This window comes from Rhinolophus hipposideros (genome assembly GCF_964194185.1).
Source record: "Rhinolophus hipposideros genome assembly, chromosome: 17".
Classification (NCBI taxonomy): domain Eukaryota; kingdom Metazoa; phylum Chordata; class Mammalia; order Chiroptera; family Rhinolophidae; genus Rhinolophus; species Rhinolophus hipposideros.
In genome coordinates, this window is record NC_138063.1 from 16,469,402 (window position 1) to 16,491,073 (window position 21,672).

Here is a 21,672-nt window from a genome sequence, read left to right on the forward strand (position 1 = left end):
ACAGTGATGGAGAACAAAGGAGGCTTAAATCAGGAATTGGATTCGGTAATTAGAAGGTTACTGTGCCCTTCTTGGCAGGTCAGTGTTAATGTAGTCCCCTGTTTCCCCGAAAATAAGACCTAGCCAGACAATGAGCTCTAATGTGTCTTTTGGAGCAAAAATGAATATAAGACCCGGTCTTATATTATATTACCCGGTATTATATTGTATTATGTTATGTTATATTATATTATACCCAGTCTTATAGTAAAATAAGACTGGATCTTATATTCATTTTTGCTCCAAAAGATGCATTAGAGCTGATTGTCTGGCTAGGTCTTATTTTGGGGGAAACACGGTAGTAGGAACAGAGTCTAGGTTCGAAGGAAAAGGATGCAAAGAAGGTGAGGAAATGGAAAGCTTCTCTCCTAGTGAAAGGAGGAAGACAGGGGTGGTGTGAAGGAGAAGTCATGTGAAGAAAGACAGTTTTTAGGTTATTGGTGTTTGCGGTGTATCTGCCACTTCAGGGGAAGGCGCCTCAAGAGAGTAAGGGGGAAAAGGGAAAATGTGAGCCGAGAAGTCGTTCAAATTGATGAGACTCGTCAGGAGGAGACAGGAGACAAGTGACAGAGAACCAAGTGCAGAGATAATCTTAGAAAATCAGCAGGATGCTTCCGGTGTGGAGACAGGCGATCAGGAGGGGAAAATGGTTCAGGGGAGGCCTGATGTGGCAGGAGGAAATTTGAAGAGCTCAGGGCCGCTAGGCTTGAGCTCCTGGTTTTCCTAATCAGCCATAGAGTTGATTATTACAGGCTTCTTGGCTGAGGAGCTTAATATTCAGCCTATGGTATTAAAAACAAACAATAAGAAATAGGAGTTCAAATACGTAGGAGTTTTACATGAACTTTATTTAGTTCTGTTATTGAAATTTCAGTGTGTTTTATATAATCAGTTTATTTTTTTTCAAACAGACATTAGAATTTCAAAAGATGAGAGAAGATGCATTTTAATATATGAAGGCTAACATAAGTAAGTTTTTGTGTGGCTCAGTTTGGTGAGATGTTTTTTATCTGGCTTTTAGTTTAGAGTTGGCCAGGCCCTACTGATAGCTGCAGACTAAGCGTTTATGGAGATTCACATGTTCAACATCAGTGTATCCGTTTTGTTGCTGTACCTACACTTGGACATCCTAAAGTCATTCTGAAAGAAGCTGTGCCTTCCTTTATCAATAGCAGTGACAGGTTTGTACCTGCTTATGTGCTCTGATTCTGTGGTGGTTTCGGAGAGCTTTTAAAATCTGTATGAACAGAGAGATGCCTTCTAGCTTACAGGGTGGGCTATAAAATGTCATATCCCAGTCGTTTGGAACTCTACATCTTCCAATAGAAACGATATAAATGGTTCTAGCATCCCAGACCAGCCCATCAAAGACCACTGAATCTAAAGTGTGTCTGAATTATTAAAAATAATTACTGTTGATAACCATGTTTCTATCAGGAAGTGTGTTAAATGTCAACTCCTAAGGTAAATGTTTCTCCCACTTCTGCTTTATCTTACTCTCCCTTTAATTGTTTGGCAGTGACAAAGAGGCACCCAGCTCCAAATCACTTAGGGCCAGGAATGAGGAGGTGGGACAGAGATGCTTGTGAGTTGAGAAAGGAGCTGGCTGCAGTGATGGCTATGCCAACAGAGGGGTCTCCCTTCTTTTTCTGCTACGAGATCTGGGCCCCTGCTGTTGTAAACATCCTACTCTCCTCTTTTTCTCTGGACCAGTGGTTCTCAGGCAGACCTGATTTTTGTCTCCCACCCCGTCTGCCCCCAAACCTGGGGGAAACTTGGCAATGTCCAGAGACCATTTTTGGTTGTCACTACTGGGGTAGTGCTACTGGTAGGCCGAGGATGCTGCTGAACATCCACAACAAAGAATTACCAACCCCAAATGTCAGTAACGCCAAGATCGAGAAACTCTGCTCTGGGCTCTAGCTGCTGCTTCAAGTTTTTTTCTTTTTTCCCTTCTTGCTTCACTGCAAAACAGAAATGTGGTTTGTGTTCCCTGATTCTCTTCTACCTTCTATTCTTGAAAAATGCTCAGAGCCCTTTTGAGGTTTGTCTAAGGGCTTCACTGTCATCACAACATGGAAATAGAGGGGGTAAAAATAACAAGAAAATTACAGTTTCAGGAAGTCTTAATTAAATGCCCTCCATGTTATCCACTGGACTTTAAATAGAACAAAGTTCTGATGCTTCTCTAGGCTCCAGTCCATTCTTCCCCGTTGGGTTTCCTCATCCCGTGGGCTTCCCTCCCTCCTTACCCATACTGCTCCACTGTGCAGAGCCTGGGCAGCAATCCTTTCAGCGGCCCTCACTCCAAGTGAGGAATGACAGGAGCGAAGAAAAAATCCTTGGGTTATTTTAAGGAGGAACGAAGGGACCGTTCTTTTGTGCATAGATCCAGCCAGAACTATTTTCTCTTGCCCTCCTTCTTTTATGAAATTCACAGACTCCCATTATATCCCAGCATTTCCCAAAGTCCTGCTGCATGGCACAGGACCGGTCTCCCCCTTCCCACGGCTGCACTGTGCTTATCACCAGCACTGCGCGCTTCACCACTGCAACCTGAGCGCCTGGCGCAGGCCCGGTGCCTGGCTCAGTTCTCCATGGTCGCCATCATGAAATTCTTACTTCTTTTTGAACAAGGGGCCTCACAGTTTCATTTTGTACTGAGCCCTACAAATTACCTAGCCGATCCTGCTTAGTACGATTCTTCCAATCTTTGGCCCTAGGTGAGAGGCAGTCTGGCTCAGGTGAGAAGAGGCAGTGGAAGAGTTATAAGCTTCTTGTAGCAGCAAGAAAACCCCAGCTGAAAATCTGGGAGGGAAGGGCCGATTTGTAGCCACATGCTCAGTCTTCATTGGTGAATACCCACCTTTCAGAGTTGATTTTTTTTTTGTTTCATTTATATTTATTAATTTTAATAAGACTACCAACTACTTATTAAGTGCTATTATAGGATCAGCAGTGTGCTAAGCCATGAGTGAACATGAATAGTAAAATGATACTTTCTCTCCACTGGACATGTTCAAGTATTGGTAAGTTTCCATGTCCCTTTGAGATTGTTTTTATCGTCCCATTCCATAAGGCCCCAAACTGATACTGAGAGAGGATAAGTTACTTGTGCAACTTTATAAAGCTAGTAAGTGACAAAGAAAGGATTGGAACAAGGTCGGTGTGACTCTGAAGCCCAATTCCATTCACTCTGCTACTCAGAAGTTATATCTTCCTACCCTCTGAGTTGACTCACAAGTTGAGGTCATGCTTATACATACATAGAAGGTCAGTTTCTTTTTCTCATCAGTGAATTTTTTTTTTTAATTCACACAGACACTTCAATGCTTTTTAAATTAAATATAATGGTGGATGAAAATAATACTGGTATATTTGACCTAGATGCTTTTCAGTGGGTTCATAAGAAATAGATGTTAGCATACTTAAGCTAAAACAGTATTCTAATAGAAAACTATTCAAACGCCTTTAGTTATATTCGCTTTGGAAATGACTGCCTCTGTCCTGTTTCATGCCTTCACTCCATTGTTAGTGTGACTCATATGCAAGTGATTTCTTGGGTATCCTTGGTCAGGCAAGTTGACCAAATCCCCCAAAGTCCCAGTTAAATCCACAGCAATGAAGGAAAGAAAATGCTGCAGTTGTATTCTGGGTTGGTTTTACTTCCAGGAAGCAGATTTGATCATCTCGCTAAAGAAGCAGCTTTCGTAACGCACCACCATGTTTGTCCTCTGGGACTCTAAAACAGACACAATACATGTGCTGTACCTCCACTGATGTCACAGAGGTTCCTCCTGCATCCCTGTGAGGAGCAAAGAGCTAGAGATGCACTGCCAAGCTCTACTGCCTCGGTCACTGATGTTTTAGGCACTGTTGTGGTTTCAGATACACTTTAATCCCATTCTGTTCTTCTCCATCGACTGGTTTACTGGGGAGGGTGGTGCCCAGACCATTGGCCATAGGCAGTGATGCACACGGGAAGCCATCCAGTTGTCTTACATACAGGAGGGTGACAAAGAGCAAGATATTAGAGGCACCCAGAGGGTCTGATTAGTGGGGGTTAGAAAAGGATGTAGTAACTGAGGGTGACAGCGCATTGCGGGAGTTTCTGCGAACATGAAATCATTGCCCCTTAAAATTATTACATTGATTATTACATTGATTATTTTGACCCCAGGCAGCAGGGTTAAGCTGAGGAAATCACTGATTTGGCAGGTGAAGTCAGATCTTCAGCAGGCGGGTTAGGATTGTTGAAAGCAATCATGTTCATGAAAGTGTGGTAGGGGAGCCATGGTAGCTATCATAGAGGGGGACCCCTTCCAAATTTAAGGAGACTTGCCTTTTCAGTATTTTTGTCTGTAGACTTCGAGGGGTTGGGAAAAGTAGTGCATAGTGCAATAGGAAGAACTGCAGATGACTACAGTTAATCACCTAGTAAAAACATGGAATTCCTAAATGAGCAGATAAGGAAATGTTAAATTCAGGCAGAGGAAGACCCCCTTTACGTCCACTCCCACCCCCAATGAGAAAAGGTCATTGAATTTGCCGAGAGGAGCTGACTGCCTTCTAGAGTAAACTGAGTGAAAATTCCTGGAAAAGGGCCTAGGGGAATGGAGGTGGTACATACTGATCTTTCCTTGAGGAATTGGCTTGGGGTGGGGAGGGGTGGGAGGGCAGAAAATGGTATTTGCATCAGCTAGATCAAGTTTGTGTTTTTAAAAACCAGTACAATTCTAGCTCCCCAGAGAATTCCCTTGTGCTGACTGACCCTTTGTAGTCAGACCCTCCCTCTACCCCTGACCGCTGGCAACCATCCCTGTAGTTCATTCTTTTTCAGAATGTCATTTAAACGGAACCATGTCGTGTGTAAAAGAGTTGGCATCGTACCTACTCTATGTACATTTTAAAAATACTTTAAAATGCAAAGAATCTCCCTTCCCCAAAACAAATAAAACCAAACAGGTAGGAACCTGACAAGATGAATGTAGAGAAGGTGAGTTAGGAACACACTGAGGTATAAACAGACATTTAGCTCAAGGTTTCAATTCTCATGAAAGTGAGGTGAGCGTATTAGCTTTGAATGAGTGGTGGAAAGGATGGAGAGGGCAGTGGTGAGACCCTTCACCAGGTAAATGTTGTCTTTTTTCAAACCAACCGTTTCCTTCTCTGACCTTTCCCACTTCCCCCACCTCCTCTGGGGGGTGGGAGGGATATATATTTGCACACATACACATATATACATACAGAAGTCATTGTATCTCCGTGTTCACGGCGTAAGCATTTCATTTACAAAGAGGTCATCCATGCGTATCAGATTCAACTTCCGATTTAGTTGAGGGCTATCTGATGACATGTGGCAGTACTAGGAGTTGTAATCTAGAGCCGTACATTCATTTCTCAAGCCAAGATTTATTTTGCAAAATTTTCCTTCGTCAACTTTTTCATCATTTTCCTTCAAATTCATAGGAATTTTAAAATTACGAATTAAAAATGATAGAATGTTAAAAAATTTTACTTCCGATGTTTAGTATTGGAATTTTTAGATGTAAAGTATTATTAAGCATATCTGTTCATAATTTCCATTCTTTGTTTTTTCAGTAGTGTTGATTTGGTTTTTTGCAAATTAGATTATGTCTGTATAATTTCATTGTAAAAGTATTTGTTAGTCTCATACTCACTGGTTCCTCTCAGTAAGTTTTCATTAGGAATTAACTGGCTTTTGTTTTCCTTGTCTTTTTCTATAGTTGTGATATTCAAAGCATAAGTGATGTTATTCCCCCAAAGAGGAAATAGAAAGCAGTCTGGGTTTCTTGGGACACTCATCACATCATCAATTATCACATTCACCTAACCATTTTTGACACATGATGGTTAACGTAGGCATGTCCTCATATATGTTGACCACACATTCAGCTGGTGATGTTATTTGTAAGGAGATGTAAGATCTTCAAAGGAGAGTGAGGGCATTCTGTTGCAGGTTACTCTTGGTGGTAGCATTGAGGTTATTACAAATGCAACATGTTACTATTCTGCTATAACTACAATTATTTTACTGTACCTTTTCGTTTGTCTGGAGGGCAATTATCTGATACCTTTCCCATATCCATAAATCAAAATTTGCTGAAAGTAAATATAGTAAACCTTATGCCTACTCTGTGGCAAGTACTTTATATATATTGCCTTATTTAATTCCCTCAATAATCTTATGTAATAGTCATTGCTGCCATAGTTTATAGAAGACGAAATTGAAGCTTTCTGAGGTTATAAAACTTGTCTAAGGTCATACATCCAGAGCTTGGGTTTGTGTGTCCCTTCAAGATCTCATTCTAAGTCTAGTTACTCCCATAGTCAGTCATCCGCACAAACGCTTTTTCAGTACCTATTATGTAACAGGCCTCCGGTTTCCAGTATTAAAGACAGATATACAGAGTCCTAAGGAACTCCTTTATCTGTTTTTTTGCGGGTGTAGTAGACACGAACCAGACTAGGAGAGAGAGGCAGGCTTGAGAACAAAGGCACTGCCTGTCTTATCTATTGTTGCATCCCCAGGGCGAGCACAACACACAGTAGGAGCTCAATAAATACATGCCGAATGGATGAATGATTGTAGTGAGAAGTAATAGCCAGTAGGTGAGAGAATAAAGTGTAGAAAGGATATCAAGTCTTGGACCACTTAGGATTTAGATAAGCAATGGCGTCCTCAGTAGCCCTGTAGGATATGAAGAGCTTCCGTGTGCTCACTGATGCGCAAAGTGATGACCTGGGCCACTGAGTGACTAAGGTGACCCAGGCTCTGTGCAGCAGGGAGAAGGTCACTCATGAATGTGGCATCTGTTTCCAGAGCAAGGAAGTATGTAAGGCATTTTAGAAAAGTTTCCTTAAAGACATGGCCCCCTGTTCCTTAAAATATGCTGTAGGGCTAAACTTCTTGGAAAACGTTTTGGAAAAATCGCAAAGGTGGAGGAGCTCTTAATGATACTAGATAAAGGGGTATTATACCTTATAATTTGTTTTCTTTTCCCTGATAAATTATAATGTTACATTTTCATGCCAAATGAATCTTTAAAAATGTTTAAGTTACATTTTCCAGAAGATACCTTATAAAGAACTGTATATAGTACATAGTACATAACAATCTCTATGGTACTTTATGTAACGAGTGGATAGGTTGCATAAAACAAGAAAACATTTTTTGAGTAATATCATTTGAAAAGAATTATGATGTGTTAAAGTAATTCATGTTTGGAATTATCCTTTAGCTTTTTGTAAGGAACAAGTGGGGAAATTAGGAAATTGTTGCAATAATTTCAATTTCATCATTCAGCAGCATCGATGCTCTACTTTCTTGTTCCAAGAATGTACCTATTAACGGTGATGTTTTGCCTTACAGCTTTTCTGGGAGAAGAGGCTACAAGGACTTAGTGCATCAGATGTAACAGAACAAATTATAAAAACCATGGAACTACCTAAAGGTCTTCAAGGTACTACTGAGTTCAGTTGTGCAGTGCCTGCTGTGTGCCCGGCTCCATGTTAGGTGCTGTGGAGTCGGAAGTGATTGAGACGAGGTCTTTCTTGGGGGGATGGAATGCCTTTCACTAAACCTCTTGTGTTTTAGTGAACCTAGGGGAAATGCACACGAAAAGCTTGTGTGTTGCAGGAATGCTTCAGGGCGGTGTACTAAGATTTTCTTCTGTGTAAAGATGCTGGCTTTAGCTAAGGTTCATCACACTAATTAACCCAGTTAGCCCAATGCAGGTGAGTGGCGGAATTTCCTAAGCTTCCTGCTCACAGCATGTCTGGCCCCAGCACTTGATCTTTCTCTCCTCCTTTCATCTAAAGAACAGCTAACAGCTCTCCTTCTTCCTCTACCCTCCACAAACCCCTGCTGCAAATAGCAGTGGGAAGAAGTGCCCCTCTGTCCAGTCACAGCAGCACGTGGGATCTGGGCTGCTAGTGTGCTTGTCATATCATATGTTAATTCCAAGTTATAGACAAGCGTTATTTTTTGAGTATGAGAAGTTCAGCTTCTAAATCTTGCTAGATTGTGGATTGCTTAAAAATCCTCACAATTCATGGTTAGCAGATTGTTTCATCCCTCTGTGTCCTTGGAAATGTTTGCTTTAACTGGTTTAACAAGTGTAGGAGTTGAAGCAGTGCATTTAAATGTAGCCATGGGGTCCGTCTCCTTAGAGTAGTCAGAATGTACAATTACTAAATCTATTAGCTTGGATAGTTTGTGAGGTATTTGAAAAAGCTGTGAAAGCTGCAGGTACAGCGTGCTTACATTGGCTTTGCCTTTGAAGTTCCAAAACAAAGAAGACAAGTGTATTGCTTAAAATTCATGTTAAAAGCTGTAAAAGAAAGTATTCCAGCATTCTTAAAAATTCATTAACAGGGATGCTTGAGTATAATACGACCTTAGAAGGGACTTACATCATTAAAATGATTGACCTTGCTTGAGGAAATGTAGTAGCCAACTTTTAAAAAGTTTAGTACATAGGAAAATGTATTTTTAAAGTTGTGTTAAAGTTTTATTGAAATGCTCCGCTATTTTGTTACTGTTTCTTTAATGTTAATTCTTTGGTGTGTGTGTAATAACTATTAAGTAGATACAATGTAGTCCTTTGCTGCTTTGGCTTATGTCAGTTTTAAATGTATGATCTCAAATGAACATTAAAATAGCAGTTGTTTTAGGTTACATAAGGTTTGCTTGGCACGTCCAGATTTTTCCTTTAACAAGTCCATATTTCTGATTGCAGGAGTTGGTCCAGGTAGTAATGATGAGACTCTGTTATCTGCTGTTGCTAGTGCTTTGCACACAAGCTCTGCACCCATCACAGGGCAAGTCTCCCCTGCTGTGGAAAAGAACCCCGCTGTTTGGCTTAACACATCTCAACCCCTCTGCAAAGCTTTCATTGTCACCGATGAAGACATTAGGTAAGGCAGTTTGATGTAACTTCAAACACATGTTTACATTTGAAAATTTTATATTGCCTATTAGGTTTAGTGGCACATCTAGTCAGTGATGAATCAGTCGGAATGTTTTATGTATTATATATACAGAGCTTTCGTGCAAGTAATGGAAGGTGATACAGGACATTTAAAACAAATACATGCTTGAAAAAAGTAGAAGTGCAGTGTATAAGGGGTGTCATCAGAATCATGTGCAAAGGACGGATCCGTTGTGCTCTTGCATTATCATTTCTGTGGTCTCTTGGCAGTTTGCGTTTCCTCCGTTCTGCTCTGAAGAACCTCTTTCATTCTGTTTTGCCTTTTGTGATTGCTTCCTGCATTGGTTTGTCTGCAAGCCAGTCTCTCTTTAAAGCAGATCATAGCCATGTTGTGTTAAGCTCAGTTGTGTCTTCACAGTTCAATTTACTTACCTTGATTATGTTTACCTCACTTAAGCTCAATTTAGAGATTTATTTATCTCTACTTCACCTTGTTTCAAGGAAAGATTTAAGGTGGCTCCAAAAACACTCGCACGCACGCACCACAAGCAAATGGAAAGGTAAAAGAAAGGGTAAAGCAATAAAACAGAGCTGGGAATGAGGAGATGACACGAGCTGCATCTGTTAACGTTTTTTACTCTTTCTAAGCCTGGACCACAAATTAGGTTTTTAGCAGCAAATAGTGAAAGGAAAGCATCCAACTCAGATTGATAATGCCCAGAAAGCATAAGCAAACCATTGCTCAGGAAAAGCAAAACTATTACCATTATTAACACCTCAAATAAATTCTTATATGGGATTTATGAACTTTTGTATCATTACTTTATAATCATGGTATAGCATACTGTATTTTCTTTAAAAATAGGACAGTGTGTATATACTTCAGCATTTCTTTCCTTTGAACATCAGTCAGAAAGCTTTGCTGGGGTATTATTCCTAGGCAAAACCAGCAGATGGCACTTTTGAATCATAATTTTAAAATGCTTTATTTTTGTATTTTAAATCCATAGAAGGTGACATTAGAATGTTTTTTCTTCTTTTTCTTTTTTCCCCACCTATTTTTATTAATTTTATTAAATTTATTAGGGTGACACTGATTAATAAAATGATACAGGTTTCAAGTGTACAATTCTATAATACAGCATCTTTACGGCATGCGAATGTTTTTTTAATGTATGAGTCTAGCTAGGTTTATAATGGGAAAGTCCTTCCTGGATTTGAAAGTACTGTAGTTCCTTTTACAAAGATGTACAGTGGTTCAAAGTTGCATCCAGATGCTTCGATTACATGGCGTTTATGATCAGCATTATTTTTTAAAGAAAAACAAAATATAAAATTAAGGAGAGGAATCAACTAGGTTTTTTGGATTATTCTTACCCCTGAGGAAGGAAATTACTCAGGAGACAAGTTCCTTTCTGTCTTGGAATGAGTAATCAGCAGGATTTCATCAGGTCATTACGGGTGTTGCCTGAGCTTCTGAGTGGTGTCATGGGAAGGTTGGTGGCTTCAACACCAGATCTTCTGATCATAGAGGAAAAACTATCTCAAAGCCAGATCTGGATGACTTCCTTTTAGGGTAAACTCATCTAATAAATTTTCCATTTGATTTAATTGTCATAACAGAAATTATTAAGCAAACATTTCTTGTTGAATCAGTACCCGTTCCAAATAAAGTACTGCAAATGGAATTGTTACCCGTTCTCCAATCGTGTAGCCAATATTCTGTTTATATGAAACCTTCAGTTAAAGATCTCAACATTAAGTATATATTTTTTCAACATATTTGATAATATTTTCATCTGTGAGTATGTTTGTTTTCTTAATGCTGGCTAACAAATTCTCAGAAATGTAGCAACTTAAAACAACACCCACTTACAGCTCACAGTTGCACAGGTCAGAAGTCTGGGCCAGGCAGGAGTGGCTTCTATATGCCTGTGCCTCACATGCCTGAAATCAAAGTGTCAGCTGGACCGCATTTCCTTCTGGAGCTGGGGGTCCTCTTTTACGCTCCGACGGTTGTTGCAGAATTCATTTCCTTATAGTTGTAGGACTGAGGACCTTGTTCTCTTGGTGGCTGTGGGATGGGGGCTGTTCCCAGCAGTTAGAGGCTGAGGGCAGTTCCTTATCCTGTGGCTCCCTCCATATTCCTTCTCCAGCTTCTGTCAGGAAGGGCCAGCACCTTTCACGGGCTCTTCTTACTGGGTCAGCCCCTCTCCAATAATCTCTTGATTAACTCAAGGTCAGTTGGCTCATAACCTAATTATGCAGTGATAGTCCATCGCATTTACACATTCTGTTTGCCCTGAAGTGGAGGGAGTTCTACAAGGAGTGCATACAGGGCTCGGACAGGGGTGCGTCTTGGGGACTGTGTTAGAATTCTGCCTACTCCAGTGGTCAGATGGCTTAATTTCAGCTTTTATAAATGTGGGAAGTAAGGCTCAAGATGAAGGCGAATCAGTGGCAAATGTTAGAGTCAGAGATATGCTTCTCCAGCCGGAAGCACCGTTCGCGCCATTTTCTTTGTTCTCCTCATGGGAATACTCCAGGGCAGTTGTGCAGATTCTCATACTCTATTATTAGGAGTGAGAGACTGCCAGTGAGACCAATCTGTCATTTGTCATAAATCTTGAGTCACTGAGCCAGAGGCAAAACTAACTATATAAGAAATAAACAAAGTATACTCCTTGACCTTGCTGCACATGAAAATCTGTTGAACTCCAGTTTCTTTTAATATGACAGAGGCTATGGAGCTAAGGCTTACCGACAGCCTCCCTCTTTTTGAAAATTCATTAAAAAAGTGCAGTTCTATCCCTCTGAACTCTTTGTGCTGTTTTTAGAGTTTAATAAAGATGACATGTAATGCTTTGGTGGCTGCACAATCTGTTAACTTTGCTGCCTTGGACGTAGTCTCATGAGATAAAGAGAAACGTAGGTGGGAATATATAAACATAACTTTCCAACTGGTTGAGTACTCAAGGAGTGAATACTTGGGAATCTTGGAGTCTTCTGGAACATTGCTTCTCTACTCATGCTTTCCCAGGTTTGGGCAGTGCTGTAATTTGTCTTCCTCAGTTTGTGATGGAGAAAATCACTTCTTTTTTCAGTAGAGTTCTCAGTATTCCTTGTCACATCTCGTCATTGGGCTGCTCCATTCCCCACTTGACATCGTCCTGACCACCTTTCCTCTGGTCCCAGGAAGTGATTGTTCCTGTTTGCTAGTCAGAGCTAACTCTCCCACCTGTGCCTTTGCCTCTCTCCCATTCTTGTTTTTCTAAGACTTTTACTTACCAGTCTTCTCCCTTCTTCTGTATGTCTTCAACCTTTGCCTCTCCGTGTGGCTCTGGACGTGACTTTCTATTTACCCTTCTGCTTGCTAGAACTATTTTAGGAATCCCTCTTGTGCCCTGTCTGGGAACTACTCAAATATGTTCTGCTTTTTAAACATAAAGTGCATGCCAGTAGTCTTTCTTCTTGGGCTTTGTTTTCCATCTAATGATTTAGAATCTTTGTTTCTATCTTGGAGTTATTTTTGAGGCCCCGTTGCAGTCCCCAAGACACAGAGAAATTCATGGCATGTTCTTGACCTACTCAGCTCATCTCATTTGAAGAGAAGCTTTTAAGTTTCTCTCCTCAATGTGTAGGATCATGTGGTCTTGGCTTCTTCACAATGACTCATTGCCAGAAAGGTCACTGAAATAAATCTACTCCTACCAGAATTCTCTGTGAGGCGAAGGATACCTGCTTTTGGCAAGGCTCATCAGTGTGATTTGGTTTTGTGAGTGTAGAAGCAGCTTTTGCGAAGTCTAATGAGAAGGAAGTGTGTTTTTCTCAGGAACGTCCATGATTTTGAAGTACAGATGAACTTCAGTAGCAGTTTCATATATTTCCATGACTTGCCAAATGACCGGCATCTTTTTATTCTGTGAACAAGGAAACAGGAAGAGCGCGTACAACAAGTGCGTAAGAAATTGGAAGAAGCACTGATGGCAGACATCTTGTCACGGGCTGCTGATACAGAAGAGATGGATATTGAAATGGACAGTGGAGATGAAGCTTAACAAGATGACCAGGTAAACTAACCCCCATAGAGAGACCTGGAACGTAAGGTGTTTTCTTTTCCTGCCCTTGCCGTGGGTAGCCTGCCTCAGCAGGGAAGGTGAAGGCGTCTCTGCAGACACGAAATGAAGGCACCTATCATCTCAACCCCACTAGCTTTCTGGAGATCTGCTGTCCCCTCTTTAAAACTATGACCACAAAGTAGGCAAAATCTAGCTCTTTTTCTAGGTTCTCTCTAGTGTAGACTTGATGCAGGGAGCATGAGGACATTTGAAATTATCATAAATAATTTCCCTTAAAAAACACGAATTTTAATCCTACCCTAAACTCACATGAGTTTCCTGGTCTCTTTTCCGTTGGGTGTATGTTCTCTTGAGATGAATCCACTCCAGTCTCCAAGATGTGGCCTCTGGCTTCCAAACCTCCTATCCTGCTTTGTTTCGGCAGGCCTTGTCTTGCTTTCTACCATCCATAGCTCATTATTTACTTGTGTCCTTTGAAGCCAAAACTGAGGGTAGGGTGTGTGTATGGGGGTTGGGAGAGGGAATGAGCAGAGTGAGTTAGAGAGTTCTAACTCTAGTTGGCTTTGCACCCTTCCTCCCCATCCCTTGCAGTTTGGGGACATTTACCTCATCCAATAGTCATCCTTGCATTCAGTGCTGGGTCCTGAGGACACAGTGGTGGACAGTCCATACGCTTACAAAACCTTAGAGTATAGTTGTGTTAAAAAAATGCTCACATAACTGATCACCAGCGGTGTTCAGAAAAATTTTGGTGTTGCGAGGGCTATCGGCAGGGGGAGCTAATGAGATGAGAAGGGTCAACAAAGTCTCCCTGAGGAGGTGACATTTACTCTGATTCTGAACGATGAGGGATATACTGTGTTGAGCACCTTTTATGTACGAAGTGCAGTGACTGAATGCTAATCAAGGCTTTAAAAATGTGGCTTTATGTGAAATTCAGCCTCTCACTGTAATACTTTTTCAAGTTTTGCTGATCTCACCTGAGACATCACTGAATTACTTAAGTTTGTTTGTTTTTCCTTACAGGTGACTTTCGGCTGACTTTCCCCAAGAGTAAATTCCTAGAATTGAACAAAAACGTTTCCACTGGGTTTTACCTGTAAGAAAAAAAATGTACCCGAGCACATAGAGCTTTTTAATAGCACTAACCAATGCCTTTTTAGATGTATTTTTGATGTATATATCTATTATTCAAAAAAATGATGTTTATTTTGAGTCCTAGGACTTAAAATTAGTCTTTTGTAATATCATACAGGACCCGTAAGGTGAAGCTGAGCTTTGGATGCCAGGTGCAATCTACTGGAAATGTAGCACTTACATGAAATATTTGTTTCCCCCACAATTTTAATATGAACGGATCAGGAGTACCAAATAAACGTCCCAATTAAAGATTATTGACTTCACTGTATATAAACAGATTTTTTTATACTTTATTGAAAGAGGACAACTGTACATTCTTCCATCATCACTGTAAAGACAAATAAATGATTATATTCACAGATTGATTGGAATTCTTTCTGTTAAAGAACACACACAGTAAACAGCCCCTCCTGAGGATCCCTGATTTCCATGCAGCTGTGATCCCTGGGCCTTAGATTTGAAATGGAGGTGGTAGGAAATATTTATACATTTGCAATAGGCCTCCAGATATCATGAGAATTGTGCTGTCACCAGAATTCTTAAGTTGACATGTAGCATGTGTAATTTTTTCCCCCCCTAGGCTGTGACTAATACTTTTTGTTAGTCTGTAAAAATAAGGCATTTTCTTCCCTTGGGCATAAATTAGGTACACAAGTACTTTTCAGGTGTTACTCGAAGTCCGTGGTTTGTTTTTGTTTTTTTAAGATCATTGTGCGTTTTCTAATGTCCACTAGTTTACGAACGGGCAGGTCAGACCCTTGGCCACAGAAAGAGGCAGCTTTCTAGGCAGAATTGCTTAATGAGCCAGATTGTAGCACCTCACTAGTCAGTACCCAGCCTCCAGAGTATTAACAGTTTGATTATTTTTTTGTTTTTTTTTCTGTTAAGACTCATAAGTGCAACTTCATTACCACTTAAATTCCTTGATATCTAATTACTAAAACTGGCGTAGTATTATTAATGAGTTTTAAAAATCAAAACATACTTCAGTTAGTCTGATGCCAAGAAAAGGAGGGAGTGGTTATAAGTAAATTTAAGCACATTTTGAGAAATATAGAAAAAATATCTATAGGAAGGTTTTATGTACTCCTTCTTAACTGAGTTCTTTTAAAAATTAGACCTCTAAATGGTGTGGTCCAAGGTGTGACCAATTGTTGGAGCACCTGTGTGTTTCATTACCACAGCCCCCAGCACCCTTCCATTCCCCGAGGACGGGAACAAAGAGAAAATAGTGAAAGCAGTATGTAGCTGGCTAGGTTCGAGCTGCTGTCTCTCTGGACCTCATGCCAAATTACATAAATCACCCTTTCCTGGAATTCCTGATTTACATTCACCCTTGATTTCTGGACTGTAGGCTCCCAGGGTCCTGGGAACAGTCCTGCTGGTGGATGAGCAGGGTTACTTACAGGCTCTGGGCAGACCGTTGGCATAGAGGGTCTGCTCTGTCCCCACTGGGGTGGCAGTGGGAGGTTAATGTGATTTCTTTCTAAGCACTGGCATGACTAGTTCGAATGGTGTCCTAAGGCTTTCCTTAGCCTCCCCTCAGTCCTTGGTTCTTCGTTTGTAATCAGACGTGAGGGAACTTCATCTTGGTGTTCTTTCGTATGTTGTTTTTACAAAGCAATCCAACCAAGATACATGTGCTTTTATACACGGCTTTTGTAAAAGCAAAAACACAATGTACACACCTACAAAACTTTGATTTTTGTTCTTAACATACTTTGCTCAGGGTAGAGAACAGGTATGAAAGCCATTACATGGTGTCCAACTGGAGACCATCCCATTAGTCCAGGTGTTCCCAGTATACCCGCAGGACACGTCCAAAATTCATCATTTTATCTCCAGAGACTACCACTATCTTGCATTCCCTAACTTGGGTAAAAGCAAGTCATCCGATCCAGTTGCCCAGGGAAGAAGCCCAGGAGTGATCCCAGATGCCTCTCTAGCCCACATCCCATCAATTCTGCTAGAACGAGTAACCTCCCTTCTCACATCTACATTTCTTTTCCATTCCTGCAGCCACTGCCTTCATACAACCTCCTTTCCTCTCGTCTGGACTTCCAGGGGATTCCTTTAGAAAAGGTTTTTTACCTGTCCCCATTCCTTTCAGCTTCTCTCTTCATCCTTTTTCTCCTCCACATAGTCATCAAAATGGCCCTCAAAGCCAATGTGACTGTACCACTTCCCTGCTCAAAACTCCTCACTCGTCTGTATATACAGTTTAGAATAATTTTTAAGAGCAAGCACTTTGAAATGAAGAGAACCTGTGTTTGAACCCTGGTTTGCCACTTGTGTGACTTGTTAGGTCACGTAATCTTGCATTTGCTCCTCATCAGTGACAGGAATAATAATAATACCTACCTCATAGAGTTGTCGTGAGCACAAAATGAGATACTGTTTGTAAGGTGTTAGTACAGTGCCTGGCTCATAGTGGGTGCTCCCATTGGAGCACATTATTATTCTGGTCCCAGCAGGTGTCACTTGATGTCATTTCCAAGAGGCATTTGTTGATAACTCTAAATACTCTCTACCCCTCTCCCCATAATGCTTATTTGCTGCCTCAGCATCTTGTTTATTTCCTTTGTAGAGATCTTCTACATCCTGTATTTTATTTATTTGTTGACTTTTTGTCTATCTCTACTAGAATGTAAGCTCCCTGAGAGCAAGGGTGTGTATCTCAGTCCCTGTTTTAACCCTGGCACCTAGCACTAGTGTCTGGCACATAGTACACACTCATTAATTGTTTGTTGAATAAATGGAAGAATGATCAGAAGCCTCTTCAGGATCTGATACCTGCCTGCCTGTTTGTCTAGCTCATCCTGCCACTCTCCCCATTGCACCTTCAGCTCAAGAAAAACTGCATAACCCACTCCTTCAAAGTACCCCTCGGGCCTCTCCGTCTTTGCACCTGTCATTCCCTTTGCCTGCCTGTCTACATGGCAAAGTCCCAGTCATCGGGCAAGTCTTAGCTCGTGGCTGCCTCCTCCGTGAAGCTGTCCCGGATTTCTCCAGGCAGATGTTCTTTTCCCCCTCTTCCAAGTTCCCCCTGCACTTTGTAAATACCTCCACGGAAGCACTTTATTGTATTGTACATTTTTTTGCATGTCTGTTTTTACTTTGAGACTGTAAGCACCGTGAAAGCAGAGATGGTTATCTTTTCTTTCTAATGTCCTCAGAACATAGCACAGTGCCTGGCACGTAACAGTTTGTCAATAAATATTTGTTGATTGAATTTGTGAATGAACAGAGTCTTGCAGTTGGAAAAGTGTTGCAAGATGTGTGTTTTATCAAGGAAAGGAAATGTCCCTGGTGGCTTCCAGGGTCTTTTTTGTTTTAGAAAGGAGATCTAGAAAGCATTATGGAACCTTTTTTTGAAGACAAGATTGCTTGTTTGAATTTTTAAAATAAGTTGAATAACATAGATCTTCATAAATGACTGCAAAAGATAACCAAAAGCTTTGTGATCTCTCCAGTGCTACAAAGTCCAAAATAAATATTTGCACTATTAGTATTTCCATAGTAAATGCTATGTGAAAATGTACAGCAATAAATTTTGAAGCTTTCAAAATGTTTGTGTAAGTCATCTTCCGTGACTTGATTCAGGAAGGGTGTCTCTGACCTGTGTTTCCCGGACACAAGTGACTTCAGGCTGGACGTAGGGCCCCAAAGCTCTCAGAGCTTATCCAGTGGTACTCCTTAGGCTTGCTACTGAGACCGTTGCTCCTTCTGCCGGCACGTCCAGTGGACTGGAAGGACTGAGAGGGTATTCCACAGAATCACGTGGAGGCCACACTAGATCTGAGGCCAGAGTCTCCAGGCCTCTGCCCGGGCGGGCGTAGCCCCTCCATCCTGTGCACTTTCACTTCTGGGATGCAGATGTGACCCCTGTGCAAAATATACTTCGGTGGCTTCTGCGAAGTCCACAGCTGGGACATTTACGTCACTCGACGGGATTAGCTAGGGACGGCTGAGGAATTGGCGCGACGGCTGAGGAATGGGGACTTGCCGCCGCGGGCTGTTAGTCACAGCTCAAAGGGTCTGCAGTGGAATTCTAAGTTACACACTGACTTCTCTAGAAGGGCACATGTAAGTCACTTCATCAAATATTTGCCTTTTGTTCTTATGCCAGGAGGACAAATGGTTTTCCTTCCTTTCATTCGTACAGCATTTTATAATTTACAGAACACTTTTACCTCCATCAATGTCATGTGTGAATTTTAGCCTACTCATGAGCATGTGTATGCACGTGTTTGTTCTTAGCCCCATTTAAGAGTTGAGGAATCTAAGAACCAGACTTACTCGAGCCAGGACGGTGCAGAGAGGGGAATTTGAATGGAGAGGTCTTCTGTTTCCAGAACCCCATGCAAACTTCCACAGCTCTTCCCTACTCAGATCTCAAGCTGCCTTTCTGTGACACAACAACACAGTTGGGTTTATAAAGTACAGTGTAACTGTGGCCTGATAGCTTATATGGGGCAGAGTGATTCTGCATAGGAAACTTGGTTCTTGTATGTGTGAATAGTCAAAGCTTTTCCAGGGATCCAGGCTGTTCAGAAATCTTTATTAGAATTATTTATCTTTTATAAGAGGTGGGAACAGGTGCAGCTTCTTAGTCACACAATGTTGGGACAATGTTTTATTCAGGGGGTTAGCATTTTCTGCTGTAGTACTCTCAGCCTTTCCATTTTCTCCTTATCTTTTTCGTTTCTTTATTTAACCATTCATGTACTTGATGTTGTGAGGAGTGTGAGCAACATGCAACTGGACAAGAGGTCCTGGGGAAAGGGGCTTCAAAGTGGGGTGCACATATAAAAACATTGGGCATGTGTAAAAGCATTCACTGGGGGTGGGAAATTATCTGACCTTTGAATATTTGTCTTCATCTCATCCTTTTGCGATTTTCATTTTTGAGTGTTTTATTAAGCACATAATACATTTGTAAAGTAGTTCATGTATACAACGTATAAGCACACATCCATAAATTTAGGACATATGCTTTTGTTTTTGAAAGGGTTCGCTATTAAAAGTGTTTTGAGACCACCAATCCATTGCAAGAGTCCCCCTGGAGCCAAGGAGCCTACAACATCTTGCCCTCATATGCGAAGCTTTGTGACAATGTGCTCTATTTGTGGGGTATTATCCTTGGCTTCCATAAAATTCTTAATAGGGAAAATATATCACAGTGTCCGGTATACAGTAACGCATTTCACAAATGGTAGCAACCCTTTCCCTTAAAAAAACCCTGGTGATTTTTTTTTTTCAGATTGGAGTCTGCTTTTTGGAAAGTCATCCTGAATTTTACTGACTGGACAGATAGATACTCCTTGGACTGTGAGAGACAAAGTGGGGAGTTATGTGCGGTGGGAGCGTGGGGGAGGGGAGAGGTTGATGGCCAGCTGTCAGAGTGCCTTGTTAATCACAGCTTGATTTATCCTAAAGGGCCTTGGACCCAACAATAGCTAGTTGTGTGGAAATAGAAACATTTGGAAACCTAAGGAAAAGAACACAAATAGCAACATGGTAGAATATGCTATTATGATGGGAATGAATATCTTCTTTTAAAGCCTTTCTCTGTCCCTCCTCTCTCTCCCCCAGAATGCAGAGTCAGAGTCACTCGGTATAATGTTATAAATGAGAAAACCACAACCTTACAATATGACTGATAGTTTTAAAAACTATTGTAGCTCTTTGAAACAAGCCAGATTTAGGTTCCTCAGCAGCTGCTGTGGGGAGCTAGTGAATTAGTCACCTAACACTGAAAACACTTAACACTGCGGGTGGGGGGCTGCAGTATTTCTCAGTGAGTCAAAAACACATTCAACTTTCCTGGAACTTGAATTCATTCAGGGAATCGTCACTGTCTTTGTTCTGAAAATTTTTTTTTTTTATTTGAATGAAATCCTATAGGTTCTATCGCCATATTTTAAAGAACCAATAGAGGCAACAGGAAATATGGGTGAGAGTTAAAGAATGGAGATAATTCAAATTGCTCAAGGAGATGTCTACCAAATGTGGTATGTTAGAGCATATTTGGGGAAGAAATAAATGTTACAATGAAGGAGTGTACTTTAAGAAACATGTCCACTTAGTATTCTCTTGTTTCAGATGTCCAAAATTAAACTTAGCTCATATCTTCAAATAAAAAGGGAAACCTCTTTCTCTTTTCCACTTCTGTATTTAACTGTGTGACACGTGGCAGACACAGAAGTTTGGCTAACCCGATCAAGAGCCATTCACAGATGTACCCGTGCCACATTTATGCTTCTAATTAAGATCCAATGCCTAGCTCTTCAGCAGCCATCGTGTGACCTTAAAGAGATAAACGTGAGGACGAAAAGTCAACATGCAAGGATGGTGGATTGGAAAGACAGCAAGAGCCCAGGTTCTAAACGACATTTTTAAATTCTTGGACCAGCCTTGATTATATGTCCTCTGGACTGGTTTTTAAATCAGCAATACGAGTATGCAATACCAACATGTATGTATGTCCCCCCCCCCCCTTTTTTGGAGCTATTGATAACTAGTACATACCCAAACTTTAGACTTGAAACTCTAGTCATCGAAAGCCCTGTCAAGTTTTCTTTTCCACTGACACGGTTTTCTATGCTCTCCCACGTGTAGGCTTTTGTTAACCCCTCCTTGGATTACTACAGTGACTTCTATCTGTTCCGCTGCCTCTAGTTTTTTCCAGTTCCATTCTTTTGCATATTGCCTCTAGATCTTTCTCATACACCTCTTAGATTATCTGATGTTCTAAATGTTCACATTTACAGTGAGCTTCTATCTTTTGCACCTGGTCTGAATTCCTCAAATGACGTTGGTCTACACACCTTACCTGTGGCTACTTCTAGCTAAAACCCTTGATCAATTCAGACACTGTATTAGTGTTCAATTGCTGCTGCAACAGATTACCGCAAATGCAATAACTTAAAACAGTTCCATTTATTATCTCACAGTTTCTTTGAGTCAGAAATCCTGTCACAGTGTGACTGAGCTGATTCTCTGCTTGGAGTCTCACCGAGTTGAGGTGGAGGGAGGTGTTGGCTGGCCTACAATTCTATCTGGAGGCTCTCGGGGAGAGTCTGCTTCTAGGTGCATTCAGATTGTCTGCACAATTTGGGAACATGCAGTTGTAGGACTGAGCTCCCCATGTTTTCGACTGTGATCCGGAGGTCGTTCTCAGCTTCTAGAGGCTGCACACATTTCTCCCTGGCTCATGGCTCCCTTCATCTTTAAAGCCAACAAAGGTGGGTCAAATCCTTTCTGTGTTTCGTATCTCTCTGATCTCCCCTTCTACCTCACGTCTCCAACTCCTGGTCAGTCTTCTGCTTTCAAGAGTTCATTTGATTAGATTGAATAATAAAGATAATCCAGGACATTTTTTTTTTCTGTTTTAAGGTTTGCAACCTTAATTACATCTGCAAAGACCCCTTTGCCATGAAACCTAACATATTTATAGT

The 21,672-nt window shown here is 41.1% G+C and overlaps 1 protein-coding gene across 2 annotated transcripts in view; it reads left to right on the top strand.

Annotated features, from left to right (window-relative positions):
• Nucleotides 1–17,776, top strand: part of MBD2 (methyl-CpG binding domain protein 2) — a 60,024-nt gene extending 42,248 nt beyond the window's left edge. The window contains exons 5-8 of one of the 2 annotated variants that reach the window (XR_013995312.1): nt 7,433–7,523; nt 8,802–8,979; nt 12,925–13,063; nt 14,099–14,572. Coding sequence is in view for 1 of the 2 variants with exons in the window: in XM_081079074.1 (XP_080935200.1) it covers nt 7,433–7,523; nt 8,802–8,979; nt 12,925–13,051 (396 nt within the window). In the remaining variant the exon portion in view is untranslated. Of the gene's footprint in view, nt 1–7,432; nt 7,524–8,801; nt 8,980–12,924; nt 13,064–14,098 lie in introns of both variants that reach the window. The other variant, XM_081079074.1, reaches the window with a different exon arrangement.
• The last annotated feature ends 3,896 nt before the right edge of the window (nt 17,777–21,672 follow it).